Below are 16,173 nucleotides of genomic sequence, written 5' to 3' on the forward strand. Positions count from 1 at the left end.
GCGGAGAAGGACTTGAGGGTACTGGTGGATGAAAAGCTGGACATGAGCCGGCAATGTGCGCTCGCAGCCCAGAAGGCCAACTGTATCCTAGGCTGCATCCAAAGCAGCGTGGCCAGCAGGTCGAGGGAGGTGATTCTGCCCCTCTGCTCTGCTCTGGTGAGACCCCACCTGCAGTGTTGCGTCCAGCTCTGGGGTCCTCAGCACGAGAAAGACATGGACCTGTTGGAGCGGGTCCAGAGGAGGCCACAAAAACGATCAGGGGGATGGAACGCCTCTCCTATGAGGAAAGGCTGAGAGACTTGGGGTTTTTGAGCCTGGAGAAGAGAAGGCTCCGAGGAGACCTTATTGCGGCCTTTCAGTACTTAAAGGGGGCTTATAAGAAAGATGGGGACAAACTTCTGAGCAAGGCCTGTTGCAATAGGACAAGGGGGAATGGTTTTAAACTAAAAGAGGGTAGATTCAGACTAGATATAAGGAAGAAATTTTTTACAATGGGGGTGGTGAAACACTGGCACAGGTTGCCCAGAGAGGGGGTAGATGCCCCATCCCTGGAAGCGTTCAAGGTCAGGTTGGACAGGGCTCTGAGCAACCTGATCTAGTTGAAGATGTCCCTGCCCATGGCAGGGGGATTGGACTAGATGACCTTTAAAGGTCCCTTCCCACCCAAACTATTCTATGATTCTGTGATCATCTTTGCAGCCAGCCAGTCTGGTAGCTTTATCTCGGAGAGAGCAGGGTGTTTAGCTTTGTTTCCTCCCGTCTCCTTTTTTGGTGGTAGGAACATGGAGCAAAAGGCTATGTTCAGTCTGCAATGGTCACGGTCTTTATGCAGGAATCAAAGGAGAGTGGATTAGGGCCCCTGAGCTCCCTTCCTGTGTTTGCACTGAGCCTCTAAATTACCAGCAGCCGACATTTGCAGAGAGATGTTTGTCAACACAAGTGCAGTTTGGCACAAAGGTTTTGTCAGTTTGGTTTAGCGAAGTCAGGGTAGGAGGCTTACTGTGTTGCAGAAAGCTGTACTGTGAAAATATCCTTATAAACCAAGTAAACGGTGCAACATGCTGATGCTAACACCGGGCAGCCTTGTAGGTATGACTGTAAGCTTCAGCTTCATTTGGATCGCAGTGGGATGTGTGCTTTAAAGCAGTTCTCTTTCAAAAACCAGAGTGGAGCTGCTTCAGTTTTTTGACCATTTGGGGAAATGGTCTCTGTCACCAGCGCAGAGCCGGTGTACATATAAGGAAGCGCTCTATTGTTTGTTCCTTCTCTTTAGAGCTGCAATCACTAAAAAGCTGACATCTTTATGAGATAATGTACCCAGTGGTGCCTTTGCAGGCTTCTTGCAATTCAAAAAAAAAAAAATCAGCTGGCTTTTCTAAAGGTTTATTTTCAACATAGACTTTTCAGAATCTGTTTTTAAAGAGGAAGTGGCTGAGGCCAGCCACGGGAAGGGGTGAATGCTTTGCCTCTTGATTTGCACAGCAGTTGAGGGGGAGGACAGTGGTTTGAGGTACTCTGTGTCAGGCAGGATCAGTCCCTTTGCTGAAGAGTGGCACGGTCGTACGTTGGCGTCCTGGGTAATAATTTTGCCAGAAAACTACTTCAGCTTTGAGCGGTAAAAAATGAGTTGTGCGTGAGTTCCCAGAACTGCTGTCCTGAAGTTGGGGCTCATCACCTTGTTCTGATTTTTGTTTCTGTAACATTAGGAGGGTTCCACCTTGAGTGGTTTTGAGATTAATGTAAATGTGTTGTGGATTTAGAAAGTAGTTTAGTAGTAGTAGATTTAGAAAGACATAAAGTGCAAATTTGACCTTAACTCTCAGAAGTCAAGAAGCTTCTGACATGGCTAAAAACATGGGGTGGGTATTTTGTTTTGCTGTGGGTTTTTGACTGACTCATCCTTAGTCTTCAACCTGCACCCAGAAAGGACAAGCTTGTATTAAGATTTTACTTGTATCCTGTGATATTGAGACATCTTTCCTGGGGCAGTGGCATTTTCCTACTGAATTTGCTTTCTTACGTGCTTTCAGCTGCTTGAGCTTGTTGCAAGTCAGCTGTCAGTTTGAAATCAAAATTACTCCAAAATTATCCAAACTTATATCCAAAAGTATCATTACAGAATTATCATTCCATTCCTTCCTCTCTTCTCTGCCTAATCCTATGTCATATCCAAGAACAAATGAAAAAGTTGATGGTTCTATTCCTGTGCTGACTCTGAGATACTTATGAGTTTTAGATGTATTGGCCTTTTTTTTGTTTGTTTTTGTTTTGCTTTGGAAGTGGAGAAACTGAGGGAAATAGAAGTAATCTCAAGTTTACTGAAATCTCTAGGAGCTTTCCACAATGCTCTGTGACTTTCAGATCAGGTTATGTCTGCCGTACTGAAGATTTTTGGAGTCCCAGAATAGCTTAAGATTTGCATAAAGGCATAAAACCTCATAATACAATATCACCATGACATTAATTTTCTAGTCGGTAAATGTAACTACAGAGACATACTAACGTTTCACGCTTGAAGATTCATTTTCTCTTCTCTTTTCTTATGCCATGTTCCCCGGGTGCTCACCATCCATTTCAATGCAATGTAAAGAGTCTGTTATCTCCCTCTTCAGCCATAGAAGACATGTCCACTTACATTGCCTTGGGTAGTCATGAGCTGAATCATGGCAGTGCCTTACTGAACATAGATGTAGAAATACTGCTACTTAGAAGGATTTTTGGAATAAGCTTATCTTCCTGCCTGTGCAAACGCAGTTATGCTGTCAAGTGGTAAACTGCTTTTGCAGCCTGTAGGCTGCTGCGCTGCGGGACGCAAATCTCTTCATTAAGAATTTGCACATCCTTACAATGAAGGATGCACTAAGCTATTTTTACTTGGGCTCTGGAGAAATCTCTGATCTGTGTTTCAGGACTATCCTGCATACACCGTTTACAGCATGCTTTGTCCGAACAGCAGTCAAATCAAAACGGAGCTGGATGCAGCGTGCACTGAAACCCCACGGGCAAACCATAGAGGAACATCTCCAGCTCAGTGCTGTGTTGTTGCATCGTGCGTCACTGAGGTTTTAGTCAATTAAGATTGTCAGCAGTAAACTCTGCAGCATAACCCGAGATTGTGGGTGCCTGCCTTCTGCAGACCATAACTACTTAATGGGCCTAATTTTTCAGGAGATCCTGAGTCATCTGCCCTGTGGCTTCTTGTATCCCCTCCTACCCACCTTGAGGCACTTTCTGGCATAATGAACTTCTGAGCATTTTGGAAAACGTAGTGCCGTGCAAAGGTAATGTTAGAAGGTGGACAAGTGCTACAATGTTTGTGTCATTTAACATGGCAAATACTTAATGTAGTGAATAGTTCCAGAGGCTTTGCTTTTCCTGTACTCTGCTGTGAATTTATAAAAGCGCAGCAGCAATGTCTCAGTGAAATATGCAGGCAAGGTGTGTAAGTGCAAGAGGGCCTGACCTCTTGCTTGAGAGTTACATATTGCATAAGATTTTCCCGTGTTCTCTGTGTGGTGGTGAGTTTTACATACTTTGATTAGGCAGCTGCTTTTCTTTTGCTCCACAGATGGAGCTGGCTAAACCCTTCTCTGACTTTGCTTGTGATGTGGGTCAAATTTCCCATCAATTCAAGCGCGGTCTTTTCTTGGTGATGTGATTTAAGGCCATTAGATTCACATTAATGTTATTTCTCTGCGTTATGCAGACCTCAGTCTCCTTCCTGAACTGCTTCCTTCCTAATGGATGATGTAGAGTGTGAATGTAGGGAGTCCCTCAGGACGGTCATTTGCATTTCTGGAAGAGTAAGCCTTGTTTACAACCTGCTGTCTGTATATAGCAGCTGTTTCCCTTTTGGAATCATGACTAATTTAGGAGTTTTGATTTCTAGTCAATAAAGAGTTAATGACTATGGCAGGAGTGGCTGGAAAACGTAATAAATATCCGTATGTATCCCATGCATACACGGTGTTTGGTGTTTGAATGAAGAATGAACAGAAGCACCAGTCAGTTTTAGTGTAAGATAAGGAAATCCATCTGAACTTATATTTCCTTTTGGCAGTACTGCTCTGCAGTAATGCTCTACATAGCAATTTGACTGAGTTTCGTAACAATACAAGTCTATTGGGAGGTAGATTGCTAAAGGAGCAAACAAGTTAGGGAGGGAAAGGGGGTGTGAAGGGGAGGCTTAAGAGCAACTTCTGAATTAAGGATCAACTGCAATTTGAATCAGAAGTGTAAAATAAGCAGCGTTCTTAGCTAATGCAAAGCAATTAATTTATGCTATGCAGTTGGAAAGCTTGTTTATAGTCATTCTTATTCTGTCAAAATATTACAACAGATATCTTCACCTGTTTAAGAACTAAGGGGAAATAAAGCAGAGACCTCAGAATTTAGCGTATTTTTAAGTAGTTCAGTTTAAGGGAATGTATTGTACCCATAAAGTTGGGTTTTAAGGCTAGCAATTCATACTGGTAACTTTCTTCAACCCTGACTATCCATTCTGCACTGGCTGTGCTTGTAAATTCTTTCTTGGAGACAGATGACTAGAACTGTGCCCAGTATTCAAAGTATGAGCTAAGCAATCTATTATACAGTCCTGAAATAATTTCCATTATTTATATTCAATACTTACATTTATACACCGCAGAATTTAATTGCTTATATTAGTACAACTAAACAGATCTCCAGAAATAATTTAAACATTGTTGGCCACTGCTCTGAATATATCTTTCCTTGTTACCTCCTCCCTCAAGTCCACATAGCCTTCCACCCACTGCGAACACGTTCTTTTGTAATGAACTTTTGTTAGGTATCTTCGTGGAACTGTGTTTTTCTGAGCTGTGTGGCAAGCTACTGGATGTTAGCAGGGATTTACAGTTTGGTCACCCAGAAAGTTTCGATATTTAGTATTTGTGACACAAGAATGGCAGTGCAAGTAGGCAAACGTTTGGATTCAAGGCACAGTTATTTCACTAGGGCCTTGGAGCAGTGTGCTGAGAGGTGCTTCTCTGGCACATGTCACGGTGGCGCTTGCTGCTGTTCTTAATTCTTCTGTAATGGTCCTTTTACACAACGTTTAGACTGCTCTGAAAGCTTTTCAGACTGAATTGAGGTGATTGATTGGAAGCGATAGAAAAGAAAAAGTTATACACTTGTTTTATAACTGGGAAATACAGCACTCAAATTTGTGCAAGGCAGTCTGCAGCAGAACTGAAGTCTAAAGCCAGGCAACCGAAGTCTTGGGCTCATTCACTTAAGTAAAATTTCAAGTAACCTCTAGCTGTCGGACTCCATTTATCAGCAAGCAACTGTGCCTTTAGTCATGCTGCAGGACTGGTCGTATGAGTATAGGACTGACACAGTTAGGCAAGTTGTTGTTGCTATATGATTATTATTATTTTTACTGGTAGTGCAGATGTAACCAGAGCAATTAAAGAACTGTGCTAGAGCCTCATGCAGCGTGCTTCCTGTGTTACGGTCCCAGCTCCATTAATTTGGTCTGTCTTTCTTGTTAGAGCTTCAGTGGCGTTTTGTTACTTTAGTGTATCTCTTGTTAGTGTGCACTTCTCTAGTCTGGCAGAATTATGTGTAATGCGACTGCACCAGATAACTCCTGAGATCTGGTGATGAAGATTTTTCCATCCCCTGTCAGTGGTTTGTATATTATATTCAGCCAAAGGATTTCAGGGATCCACAGATTCTCAGATTTTTTCCCCCACCTCTTCTAATATTAAAAGTAAGGATTTTTCTCTTCTCTTCCCCCCACCCCCCCACCCCCGTCTGTTATTTTGCACCCCCCATTCTACCTTCTTGCTTTCAGGAAAACAAATTCCAAAACCTTTTTCTGCCTGCCAGTTCAGAGAGACCAAACTGGTTATTGTAAAATAGTAAACAATGGAGCTTGATGTGGAGGCTATGTAAATCAAAGCCTGAAATCTGGCCCTGTTTTGAAGTCCATGGCAGAATTCCCACTGTTATTAATGATTCTGCAAACGCTGCCAGTGTTGCTGCTACCAAGAGGCGCCCCGCTGCTGTTCGTGATGGTGCCCGCTCATAACAGAGCGTGGCTGTGTGAGGTTGTCTGTGGAGGGAGGACCAGAGCCTGCAGCTGAAAAATCTGTGAGCAATTGAAAGCATTCCTGAAATTGGTGAAGTGTTTCTGAGTCTGCCTTTATCATTAAGTTATTTCGAAGGGATTGGGTAGTTGAGGGGGGGCAGGGGTGATTTTTTGTGTTTGTATTTTAGCCTGATCTTGGATTTACCAAAGACGGATCTATTTTGGCAGGCAGTGGCCTGGCAGTGATGCATCTCACATGCTGTCTGGGTTTAGAAAAAAAGGCGGGGGGGGAATGGGAGAAAAGAAAGAAGAAAGAAAGCTACACCAAAGTTTTGACTGGAAACTCTGCCATTCTGGACAAGAGTGACTGCTGAGAAGTTGAACTGTTCCACTTAGTGTGGATCAGCTGAATAGCAGCCAAAGCTTTTTTCTGCCCTTTTCAGTTATTCATATCACTCCCACCATAACAGCCTTGAGGAGCTGCATTTTTTGTCTGTGTAAACCCAGAAGACAGTGTGTCTATTGACCCTCTTGCTGTTTCTGGAATGTGTCTTAGAAAATTGTTCTCAGCAAAATATCCTTCATTCTTTTCTGTATTGGAGACGAAAATGGCAGAAAGTGTACTTGTTTTTTAAAAATTTCTCCTGCACTTAATCACCAGTTGCCTTTCATATCGAACTGGATTTGGGGGGGAGAAGGTGTATAGAAGGTGTATGTAAGTAACACTATACAAGAATTTATTTTTTGAATTCCCTAAGAGGCAGCATGTAATGCATAGCAGCTTACTAACATTTTCTCAAACCTTCAGGATCAACAGAGCCCATCATAAAGATGTCTGTATCCCCTTTCTCTGTTAAATTTTCCTTTTCTGACTGCCAGTCAAAGGCATAAAGTACTAGGATTGATTTCAGATCAGTATATAAAGCTTTACTAGTACTCCATGTTTGCAAGGACTATGGATAACTTTCTTTGTCTGCAATTGTTTTGTCTCATTCTGATATGCAGTGACTACTTGAGTTGCATCATATTGCTAAACTGCAGCATTTTTCAAGCAGGTGACGAGTAGGTTCAGACTAAATATATCTCCCTAACATGGGTTACTTCAGAGTAAAAGGGTTGCAGGGTTTCCTTTCTTCTAATTTCTTATTTTAAAGGCGAAGGAAATACTTCCGCAAGTACTTCAGTCGTGAAAAATTTTAGAGCATCAATGTCCCACCCTGGCATCTGTCACTTAGCTCAAACCTGCCATCTCTGGACTCCTGGTGGAGTCATTTGAACATCTGGAACTAACTTCTGATACTGTTGGAAAGTCTAGTTTTTGCAACTCAGTGGTTAGGTAGAAAATCTGCAGGAAATGTGGTTAAAATAATCTTGAGAGAATAATGTTTGTTTTTTTCCTGCTACCTTGTAGAAGAGATAGAAGCTGTAGTGCATGTTGCCAGTTCATATGGCTGATGAGTTTAGTGTTTCACATAAGGTAAGTGCTGTTGAGGCCTGATTTTTTTTTTTTTTTTTTTTAAAAGCACTGAAGACAGCCTCAGTTCTACTGATTTTTTTAAAAATCAACATTTTAAAAGTTATTACTGCCCTGCAGTTAGCTACTGCCCTGCATTCTCCACCATCATCTAGCAAGGCTGTCTAAAGGAAGGAAAAAAGATTGGGTTTGATTATGTTTGATGGAAATTCTGTATAGGTTCTGTGAGAGAAGAGGTCATACATAATAAGCCTTACCTGCTGCTAGTGTGCTTTTAACTAGTTCAGTATATCAGAGCTATACTTCCTTTACCTAGGGTTTTCTTCCAGAGTTAGTTATAGAAAACACTCCTCTGGTGTGATTGTGTTTAAATCTGATCGCTATGGCAGTGGACACCTGAAGTTTACCTATATGCTTGTTGCAAGGTTAATGGTGCTGCAGATACTGGGCTGTCGTTCATTCTTGGGAGTGCTTTTCTTGATGACACATGCATTGGCATATGTGACCTTTTGGTTTTGTTGCTGTCATATAAGTTCAGAGAAGAACTGCCTTAACAAAAACAGACTTTGGAGAGGAGGCAATATGTATATATGCTGTGCATGTTTATTTGGGGACAAAAAGATGTTACAAAGACAAGTTTGGGCGGGGGTGGGGAGCGTGCAAAATCTGTGTCTCTTTTGCAAACGTGTGCAGAAGCACGCATTTGAAAGAAAACTGATTTTGTTCTTCTCCCCACGAATCCCTCAAATGTATATACCCTTTTCTGCTTTTTCATGATGCTGAAAGGTGACCTCATTCTTTCTTCCTTTCAAAAGGGGATGGGATTTTTTTGTTGCATTATGAGTACCGAGCCTTGACATCACTTACAGTAACCTGGCAGTCTGTAGATCTGGATCGTGGTTTCACATGTGGTGCTGGAAACGTGAGCTCTTGCTCAGTCATCCCTGCCCAGTTAAAGGAGGGAGTATGTTGACTGAAAGCTGCATCACAGTATCATCCTCTTATATCTGAAGTCATAGTCTGGTTTTCTAGAGACCAATTATTCCAAAGCCTTTCCTTGTGAAAATACTGTTCAGAGCAAATTTTTTAACATTAACTCTAAGAAGCCCAAAAAAATACCTTCTCTGAAGCTGTTTGCATGCACAAGTGAGCAGTAAAGAAGGCAAAAATTTATTTTCTGTAAAGCTCAACTATACATAACTCCTGAAATAGCTGCGGTGACTCTGTACAGCTCCGGGCCACTGCATCCATTGCTCTGAATGTGAAACTTAATGTCATCAGCTCATTTTTATCATTCTGTGCTTCAGCAGAGTGCAGAAACCTAGCTATAAAATATAATTCTGTTAATACTAGAAGTGATGATGTTAAAGTAAGTGACATACTCAAATGAAGTAGTAAAAAAATTCTAGACTTTTTTCTATTTTTATTTTAAGATCCAAATACCTCATTGGAAAAATATTTAAACTGTTTGAAGCTTGCCAAATGCATTAAATGGCCAGGAGAAACAAAACATCACTGAGACTCTGATATAAAAATCTTGGTTTTGGAATTTACCCAATTTTACTTACTCATCTGCTGCCGCCTCTTATTTGGGGCCAGTTAAGATAGTTTTGGAAACTGAGTGTCTACTTCTGTATACATTTAGCTCAGAGTTACTTTACTCCTATCTGACCAATGAGCTCGCTTATGAAGGTGAACTCTGATGGCTTAATGTTTGCTGGATCTGCCTGGAAATGTGTAATAATGGATTTCTTGTTTTTTCTGCCTCAACAATAGAGTCAAGGAACAAATTCCTGAGTTGCACTATTAAAAAAAAAAAAAAAAAGACACAGCTGTATGAGTGGACTGGGGTGTTGTAGAAGTCAGCTCAAACAATGGGTTGCTCTTAGGTAGATGAAGAGAATGGGCCTCACAAATGGGTATTGATCTGTAGCAGCTGGGACTTGAGGAAGGGGTTGGGAGACAAGTGTATGTTCCCTTACAGCTGTCAGCCCTTCCATGGCTGACTTTGTTTTGCTGGTAAATTTGTGTTTGTAGTACAAGGCTATATTGTTTTCCACTCATATTTAATGTAGCTATATATGAGTGTGTGGATAATAAAGGTTAATAAGCTATACAGCACTTAGGCAGAAAAAATGATTGATAATCTTCTTGGAATTTCACTGCAGCAGGTGAGTTTTCTGAAGTTATAAATGCATCCTTTACAGGAGTTAGTGGACAGTTAAAACTCCTGGGGAACAAGCAAAGTTGAAAGTCTGTATTTTTTTTTTTTAATTGGATTTATTTATTTGGTTATAGTTGCAGCCTTTTCTATTTGATGCTACTGTTTCATCTCCTATTATGCACTCAGTGCCCAGCATTTTCTCATTGTGCTTGAATTATTTTTGTAAAAAGAATGTGAAGGGAATCTAGGAAATTCCTACAATTGATTGTGCTTGCAAAAGGAGTAACTGAATTGAGATGAAATAAATTATTAGGTGAGATGTGCGAGCTGGACAAATGGGAGGGAAGCCTATTTCTTTGCAAATTGAGATTTGAAACCTTCTGGCAGAATTTGTTACCTTCCAGTTATGATTACTAAAACATTCCATGATTTGGTATTTCATGGATTTATTGTCAGGAAACTATTGTCTGCTTGGAACAGTTCAAAGAATAACCCCGTTGTGAACTGTTTTTAATGGGAGCCCACATAGAATATGCTAAAATTAATTGTTGTGCTGTTTTCCCTGAAACACCCAAAAATCCTTTAAATAATTTTTAAAGCAGTCTTTCTCCTTCCTTAAAGGGATTATTCTGAAATTGAGGGAGTGATTGGAACATAATACTTTCTGGACACTCACAGCACTGTTCCAGGGCTAGGTAGGCAGCGGAGGGCTAGGAGGCTCCGTGAGTACCTGAAAAATGAGTGCAAACTCAGAATAGTTTAGAGTTACAAAGCCAAATCCTGGCTTACTCCGCTCAATGGCAGAGCTCTCACTGGAGCAAGCATTTGGTCCACAGCCGCGGAGCAGGCTCCGCTGGGAGCGGGCAAGGTGGAATGGGGCTGCACGGGAGCAGGGTGAGCAGCAGAGCTGCGGCCGGGTGAATGCAGAATGGGAGAGAGGGAGCTTCAACAAGTGCACGCAGGACAGGGAGCAAAGGTATATGGGTGTAGGGAGCTGGGGAGGAAGGGAAGAGAAGGAAGAGCTGCTGTGTGAGGGCCAACAGCAAGGAAGGAAAAGGCAACTAAAATAAACAGCTGGGATAGACAGTAAGGGAATAATATTGGGCAGTGGAACAGATAACAGAAGGCCTTGGGAAGCAGAATTGTGAGGGGAGGAATCGGAAAATATGAAAGGGTCACTCAGGGACAGATAGTTCTAAAGCTTAATTGCCCAGTGCTCCGCTATGCTGCATAGCAAAGCAAATCATCTGTGTGGGTAAAAATAGGAAGGCAGTCGTGTCTCAGCTGCTACTCAGGCTCCTCTTTCCTTGTGCACTTCATGCCAGCGCTATTCAAGGAGGTGTATATAAAGGACTTTGCAGAGAGCACAGTGGGAGCACGAGTTAAGATGTTTTGTCATGACTATGTTGGCTAAGGCATGTGAAATGAGACAAAACCGTTTTGGGTTTTTTTGTCGTTTCCCTTTCCCCAAAAAATACTGCTAGCCAGCAGGTAAGTAGTTCATTAGAGAAAAGCAGGTGCCATCCAGCAAGGCCTATGGTGGAGCAAGAAGAGTGTCCACAAGCGTACGGAAAACTTGCATGCACGTTAAGTGGGCTAGTAGAGGGGCAAACTTGTTCCAGCATTTTACATGCAGTATGAACAGAGGTTGTTCATGGAATGCAAAATGGTTCATGGAAATAGCATGTTGTAACACAAGAAAAGAACAGTAGCAGCATGCACACTGCAGGCTTGTGCTTGACGTAGATGAACTGTTTCACAAAATAGGAGTAAACCAAAAGCTGAAGTGTTCAGAGACCCATATGCTAATGTTCCTGTGCTGCCTACTGGTAAGGATAGTAAGATGAGGAGTAACACAATGCAATTTCTTTCCATGTAGTATAAATTATAAATTTCTTTTGGCATTTCTTTAGGCAAGACAGCAAGCCCAGCTGCGACATCAAATGGCAGAAGACAGCAAAGCGGAATACTCTTCCACTCTACAGAAGTTCAACAGTGAGCAACATGATCATTACTATACACACATACCAAACATCTTCCAGGTAAGGGTCACTGGCACTGATCTAGAGTAGCTCATAATCTTGTGGTAAGAACAGAGGGGCGTATTGCACATCGCCTCAATTCTATGACCCTGTCTTTTACTTTTTGGTGACTTTTGTCGCTGTTAGCAAATTTTGTATGCAGTCTGCCAACACAAGAGATGGAGAGCTTGGTAGGATAAATTGTCCCTTTCTCTTAGACTAGATATCAAGTGATCAATAATATATATGAGGAAGGTGACATTGAATTGGCATGATGGATTATGATAGTCTTTGGAATCCTCACAATCTTGCTCTGTTAAACTCTTGTGTCCATGCAGCTGGGGAATGAGACCATTATTTGCATCGTTGGGGCAGGAGTCAGCTGGGCATCATTACATCTGTAAAGCCTCACAGCCCTTTGTAACCTGTTTTCAAATCAGACTTCACAGATGTTTAAATTTAAATCACAATAATTCTGTAGTAGTGAATGTCAAAGGGTTTAAGCAAGCCTGCTGATTATGTCTTAGGGTGCCTAAAGAAAGACTGTAAAGAGAGAACAAAAAAGCCATCAGATTATACTGACTGAAGATCTGAGTTTGTGCTTGACTGAACGAAGAGATTAATGTAGTAGAAGAGAAGTTCTAAATGACTGTTCCATTGTAATGGGTCATAAGCATCAGAAGTGGAAAATACAACCTCTTTAAGGGAGAAAATGTCACATGATGACATTATCTTATCATCTGATGAGAAGTAACTGATATTTGAGTAGCAAATAGGCATTTTCTTATCCGTAGCTGAAACTTCTTAGCTAAATGGACAGCTCTTTTGCTTCATGGTATTTCAAACCAGTGTCTTGGGATAAATTATGGCATCAGTTATAAAATTCTTTCAATATATTTGTATTTATCAGATCTAGTGTTAAGTGCTCTGATTCATAGGTGAGCATGCTTGAAGTACTGCAGAAATACCCTTTTCACTACCAGTGCACCAGTAAGCTCTAGTGCTTTCTCTTAGATATTGAAATAACAAGTTGTTTTGTAAATAACTTATGTTGTTTGTGGATCAGTCAAGGCAATGGGGATTTTTAAGTTGACAATGCTCCGTAAGATTCCTGCAGTCTAATGTGAAACAGGCAGTTCTTGTTCATGTCCTCTGTATCCTGTTATAATCTGTCATAATAGCATTATGCCACATCCAGTTTCCCTCAGTTGTAAACGAGAGGTCCGTGGAATAGATGCCGGAGATTGTGGCACTGAATCCATTGAGCAACAGGGAACATGTGTTGAGAATCCCTGGTGTGAAGAATACATGATGTATAGGACTGCCTGTAAACCAAAAATTACCTTCCAGGGAAAAGGAGAAGGGGGACATCAAGATTTTTGTTTGCTTGGATTCTGCAGTGGAATGAAAATAAGATCTTTCAGAACATGCACAGAAAATGAAATAATTTATTGTTGCAGAAATTCTCTTAAAAGCCTGAGGACCCATCCTTACAAAAGTCTAAAGCTGGTGTTTTGACAAATCAGCATTTTTTAACATAAAAAGTTAATTGAAAAATTCCCAGTACTAGTAACAGAGATTAATTTTAGAATGGCATTTTGATGTTTGAGGGAACAGTATCACTTGGTGCCTTCATGAGAACAGCTGTTCTAGTTTGTCTGTTCCTAAAAAATATATTTAAACCATAAATTTTAAAGCAGATGCTGTATGCTGGGGAGAAAAATTGGTTGAAACTGTGAAGTTAATCTTGATATTTGGTCTGAATGAAATGTAATGTCTTAGAAAATACAAGAGATGGAGGAGAGAAGAATTGTGAGGATAGGTGAATCCATGAAGACTTTTGCAGAGGTTGACCGCCAAGTGATCCCTATCATTGGAAAGTGTCTGGATGAAATAACAAAGGCTGCAGAATCAATTGATCACAAGAATGTAAGTATTGCATTGTTTGGATTGTTGATTGTCATCTTTAGTATTGATCGCTTATATATGGAGACTTAAATCCTGGGTCCAGGCTGCAGCACAAGAGCTTTATAGTCATAGAACTAAAACAAAGAACAGGTTCTTGTCTCATGCTACTTTGTCTGAGGCAGAATGTGCTCAGATTATTTCCCAAATCTACTTAACATCCAGAAATGCCCCTACTGCCACACTTTTTATTTTTCTTCTTCCTTTTAGGAATAGTCTCTCCTTTTACTAGGGTAATTGCTTTTTGAAATACTGTAATTGAAAAATAGGCTTCTGCATAGAATAAGGAAGACAGTGGACATAATTCCAGATACCTAATAATGACCAATTCTTATTCAGATGGGTTCTGTGTCTAATAGAAAACTGAATATTGCAGAAATGACTTCATTCCAGTTAGTTTTATAATAACGGAAGTATTTGAAGTATAGGCTATGTAAATTGTTGCAAACAACTCTGGCAAAATTTCTACCTTACTGTAAAATCTTTCTTTGCAGATTTGAGGTTTGCTAGCAATCTGTAAATGAGCTCTCGCAAATCTTGATTTCTGAACATCATTGTAGGAATAAAAAGAAGCCTTCCTGATAAAAAGGAGTTCGGTTGAGCTTCCTGATGTACAGTTAGCACAAGGGCAAATGTGTTTTCTATTTTGTTTTCAGAATGATCTGCTCCCTTCGTAAATGAAGTCTCTGCTTACTCTTTGAGCCTTCTCATGCATCACATTAGTGCTTCAAATACAAACAGCATGTGTCTTGCTGGCTGTTTGAATTTCCCATACGTCTTTTTCACTGGAGTCTTTTCTGAGCTATTCAGTGCCCAGAGCCTGGAGACTGCCATTAATTGGCAGCATAAGCCTGAGGCTGAAGTTTTGAAATGAATTTACTACTTTCTGCTTGGCAATTGCTCTCACAGAGAGCAGCATAGGAAACCAAGGAATCTGAAAATTACTCTTGCAGGGTGGGAGAAGGGGGAGTTGGGGCACAGATTCCCATGTTAGAACAACGTACCCTTCTTGAGGTACAGCTTTTGGTGCTGCATGGTGAAATCGTGTTGGGGAGATTCATATCTAAGCCTATACTCTGCTTGAATCTTCAAGTGAGGTCTTAGCAAAACACACGCAAGGCTTAAGCTAGGTATTTGAATCGCCATGCATTTTCAATTCAAGTTAGTCTCTCTTGCACACAGATAAGTCAGATTGATGGCTTATGTGCACAAGTATGACATTAGAAAATGGTGGCTTTCACCATTGATAAGTAAGGGATCTCCTGTAAACACCATGCTAACAAAAATGTATTTAACCAAATTTGTTATATCTGAACAATTACAAAGGCTTTAGCGTGTTCTACCTGGAAAACAGTTAAGTCCATAAAGGGTTCTTTTTTCTTCTTAAATATCATCAAGGATTTTTTCATCTCTGGAACAGTAATGTCTAACTTTCTTGATTCTGATAAAAGTGATGTGCTTTTTCCTGCCCTTCTGCCAGATGCAGGTCCTGCCACTTTATAAGGGTGGTCATAGGTGAACACAGTAGCAATTTAAAAGCGGTACCTTCTCCCTTTCCAGATCGTGTACTACTTTTGCCTCTAATGCAGAGCATTACAGCAGACCTTTCCCATCTGACCCCTTAATGTTCTAAGAAGCAAGTTTGGGCTCTCTTAGGCTACTGTCAGGAGAGTTTCTCCTTTTCCTCGAAAGATTCAAATTGAAGGTTGTCTGCTTTACTCATCTTTCTCAAGCTTGAAAAACTTTGGATAGGAAAGTCGACTAGAGCTGTAGTCAACTTTGAAAATGAGGTCAGATTCCAGGAAAGTTGAATGCAAGGACAGCTGGTGATAATATAGCTAGTACAATGGTGAGCAAAACCAAGAGCCTGCTGAGCAGGAAAAGCTTTGTGTGAAACTCTGGGCCCACAGAGACATGTGTTTTCCAGCTGGGAGGAGATCTCCAGGATCTGGTAATCGTAAACAAATGTACAGTATTGCCAAACTTGAAATGTATAAGGTCAGACACTATGACACTGACAAAAGGCAGTGATGCATTTGGAGTTCTTATTTAGCTCTTGGTATCCTTTGTTTTATTTTCACTTTTTCTACCCAGCTATCACATACAGAGTTACTGAAGAAGGGGAGAGGGTAAATGAAAGCTGTGCTCTTTGCAATAACTTCAATTCAGAAACCAGAGTTTTAAATGGAAAACCACAACTAATGTAGAAGATGTATTGGTCAGAAAAAAAAAAAAACAACAAACCCAACCTAGAGAGAAAGCACCAATTCTTAGTAATTTACCCTGAGTACCAAACTGTGCGTCAACTCTAGCTGAAAGGATGTAGGAACCTGCAAGTTCTGCAGCTTTTTTTTTTTGCTGTCAGTAAAACATTACCAGCTGATGGTAAGGAATTACTATTTAAAAAGGAAAAAATAAAAGCATCAGAACTTTGCACTTCATGTAGGTTTCTCGGAGCTTTTTGACAATCAATTTTCAGCTTCGGGTAAGT

General features: G+C 40.8%; 1 protein-coding gene across 1 annotated transcript in view; it reads left to right on the forward strand.

The window, feature by feature from the left end:
• Positions 1–16,173, forward strand: part of FNBP1 (formin binding protein 1) — a 69,667-nt gene that overhangs the window by 27,500 nt on the left and 25,994 nt on the right. The window contains exons 7-8 of the mRNA XM_009573037.1: positions 11,610–11,738; positions 13,500–13,646. Of these exons, the coding sequence (XP_009571332.1) occupies positions 11,610–11,738; positions 13,500–13,646 (276 nt within the window). The remainder of the gene's footprint in view (positions 1–11,609; positions 11,739–13,499; positions 13,647–16,173) is intronic.

Source organism: Fulmarus glacialis, unplaced genomic scaffold (genome assembly GCF_000690835.1).
Source record: "Fulmarus glacialis isolate BGI_N327 unplaced genomic scaffold, ASM69083v1 scaffold3270, whole genome shotgun sequence".
NCBI classification, from domain to species: Eukaryota; Metazoa; Chordata; class Aves; order Procellariiformes; family Procellariidae; genus Fulmarus; species Fulmarus glacialis.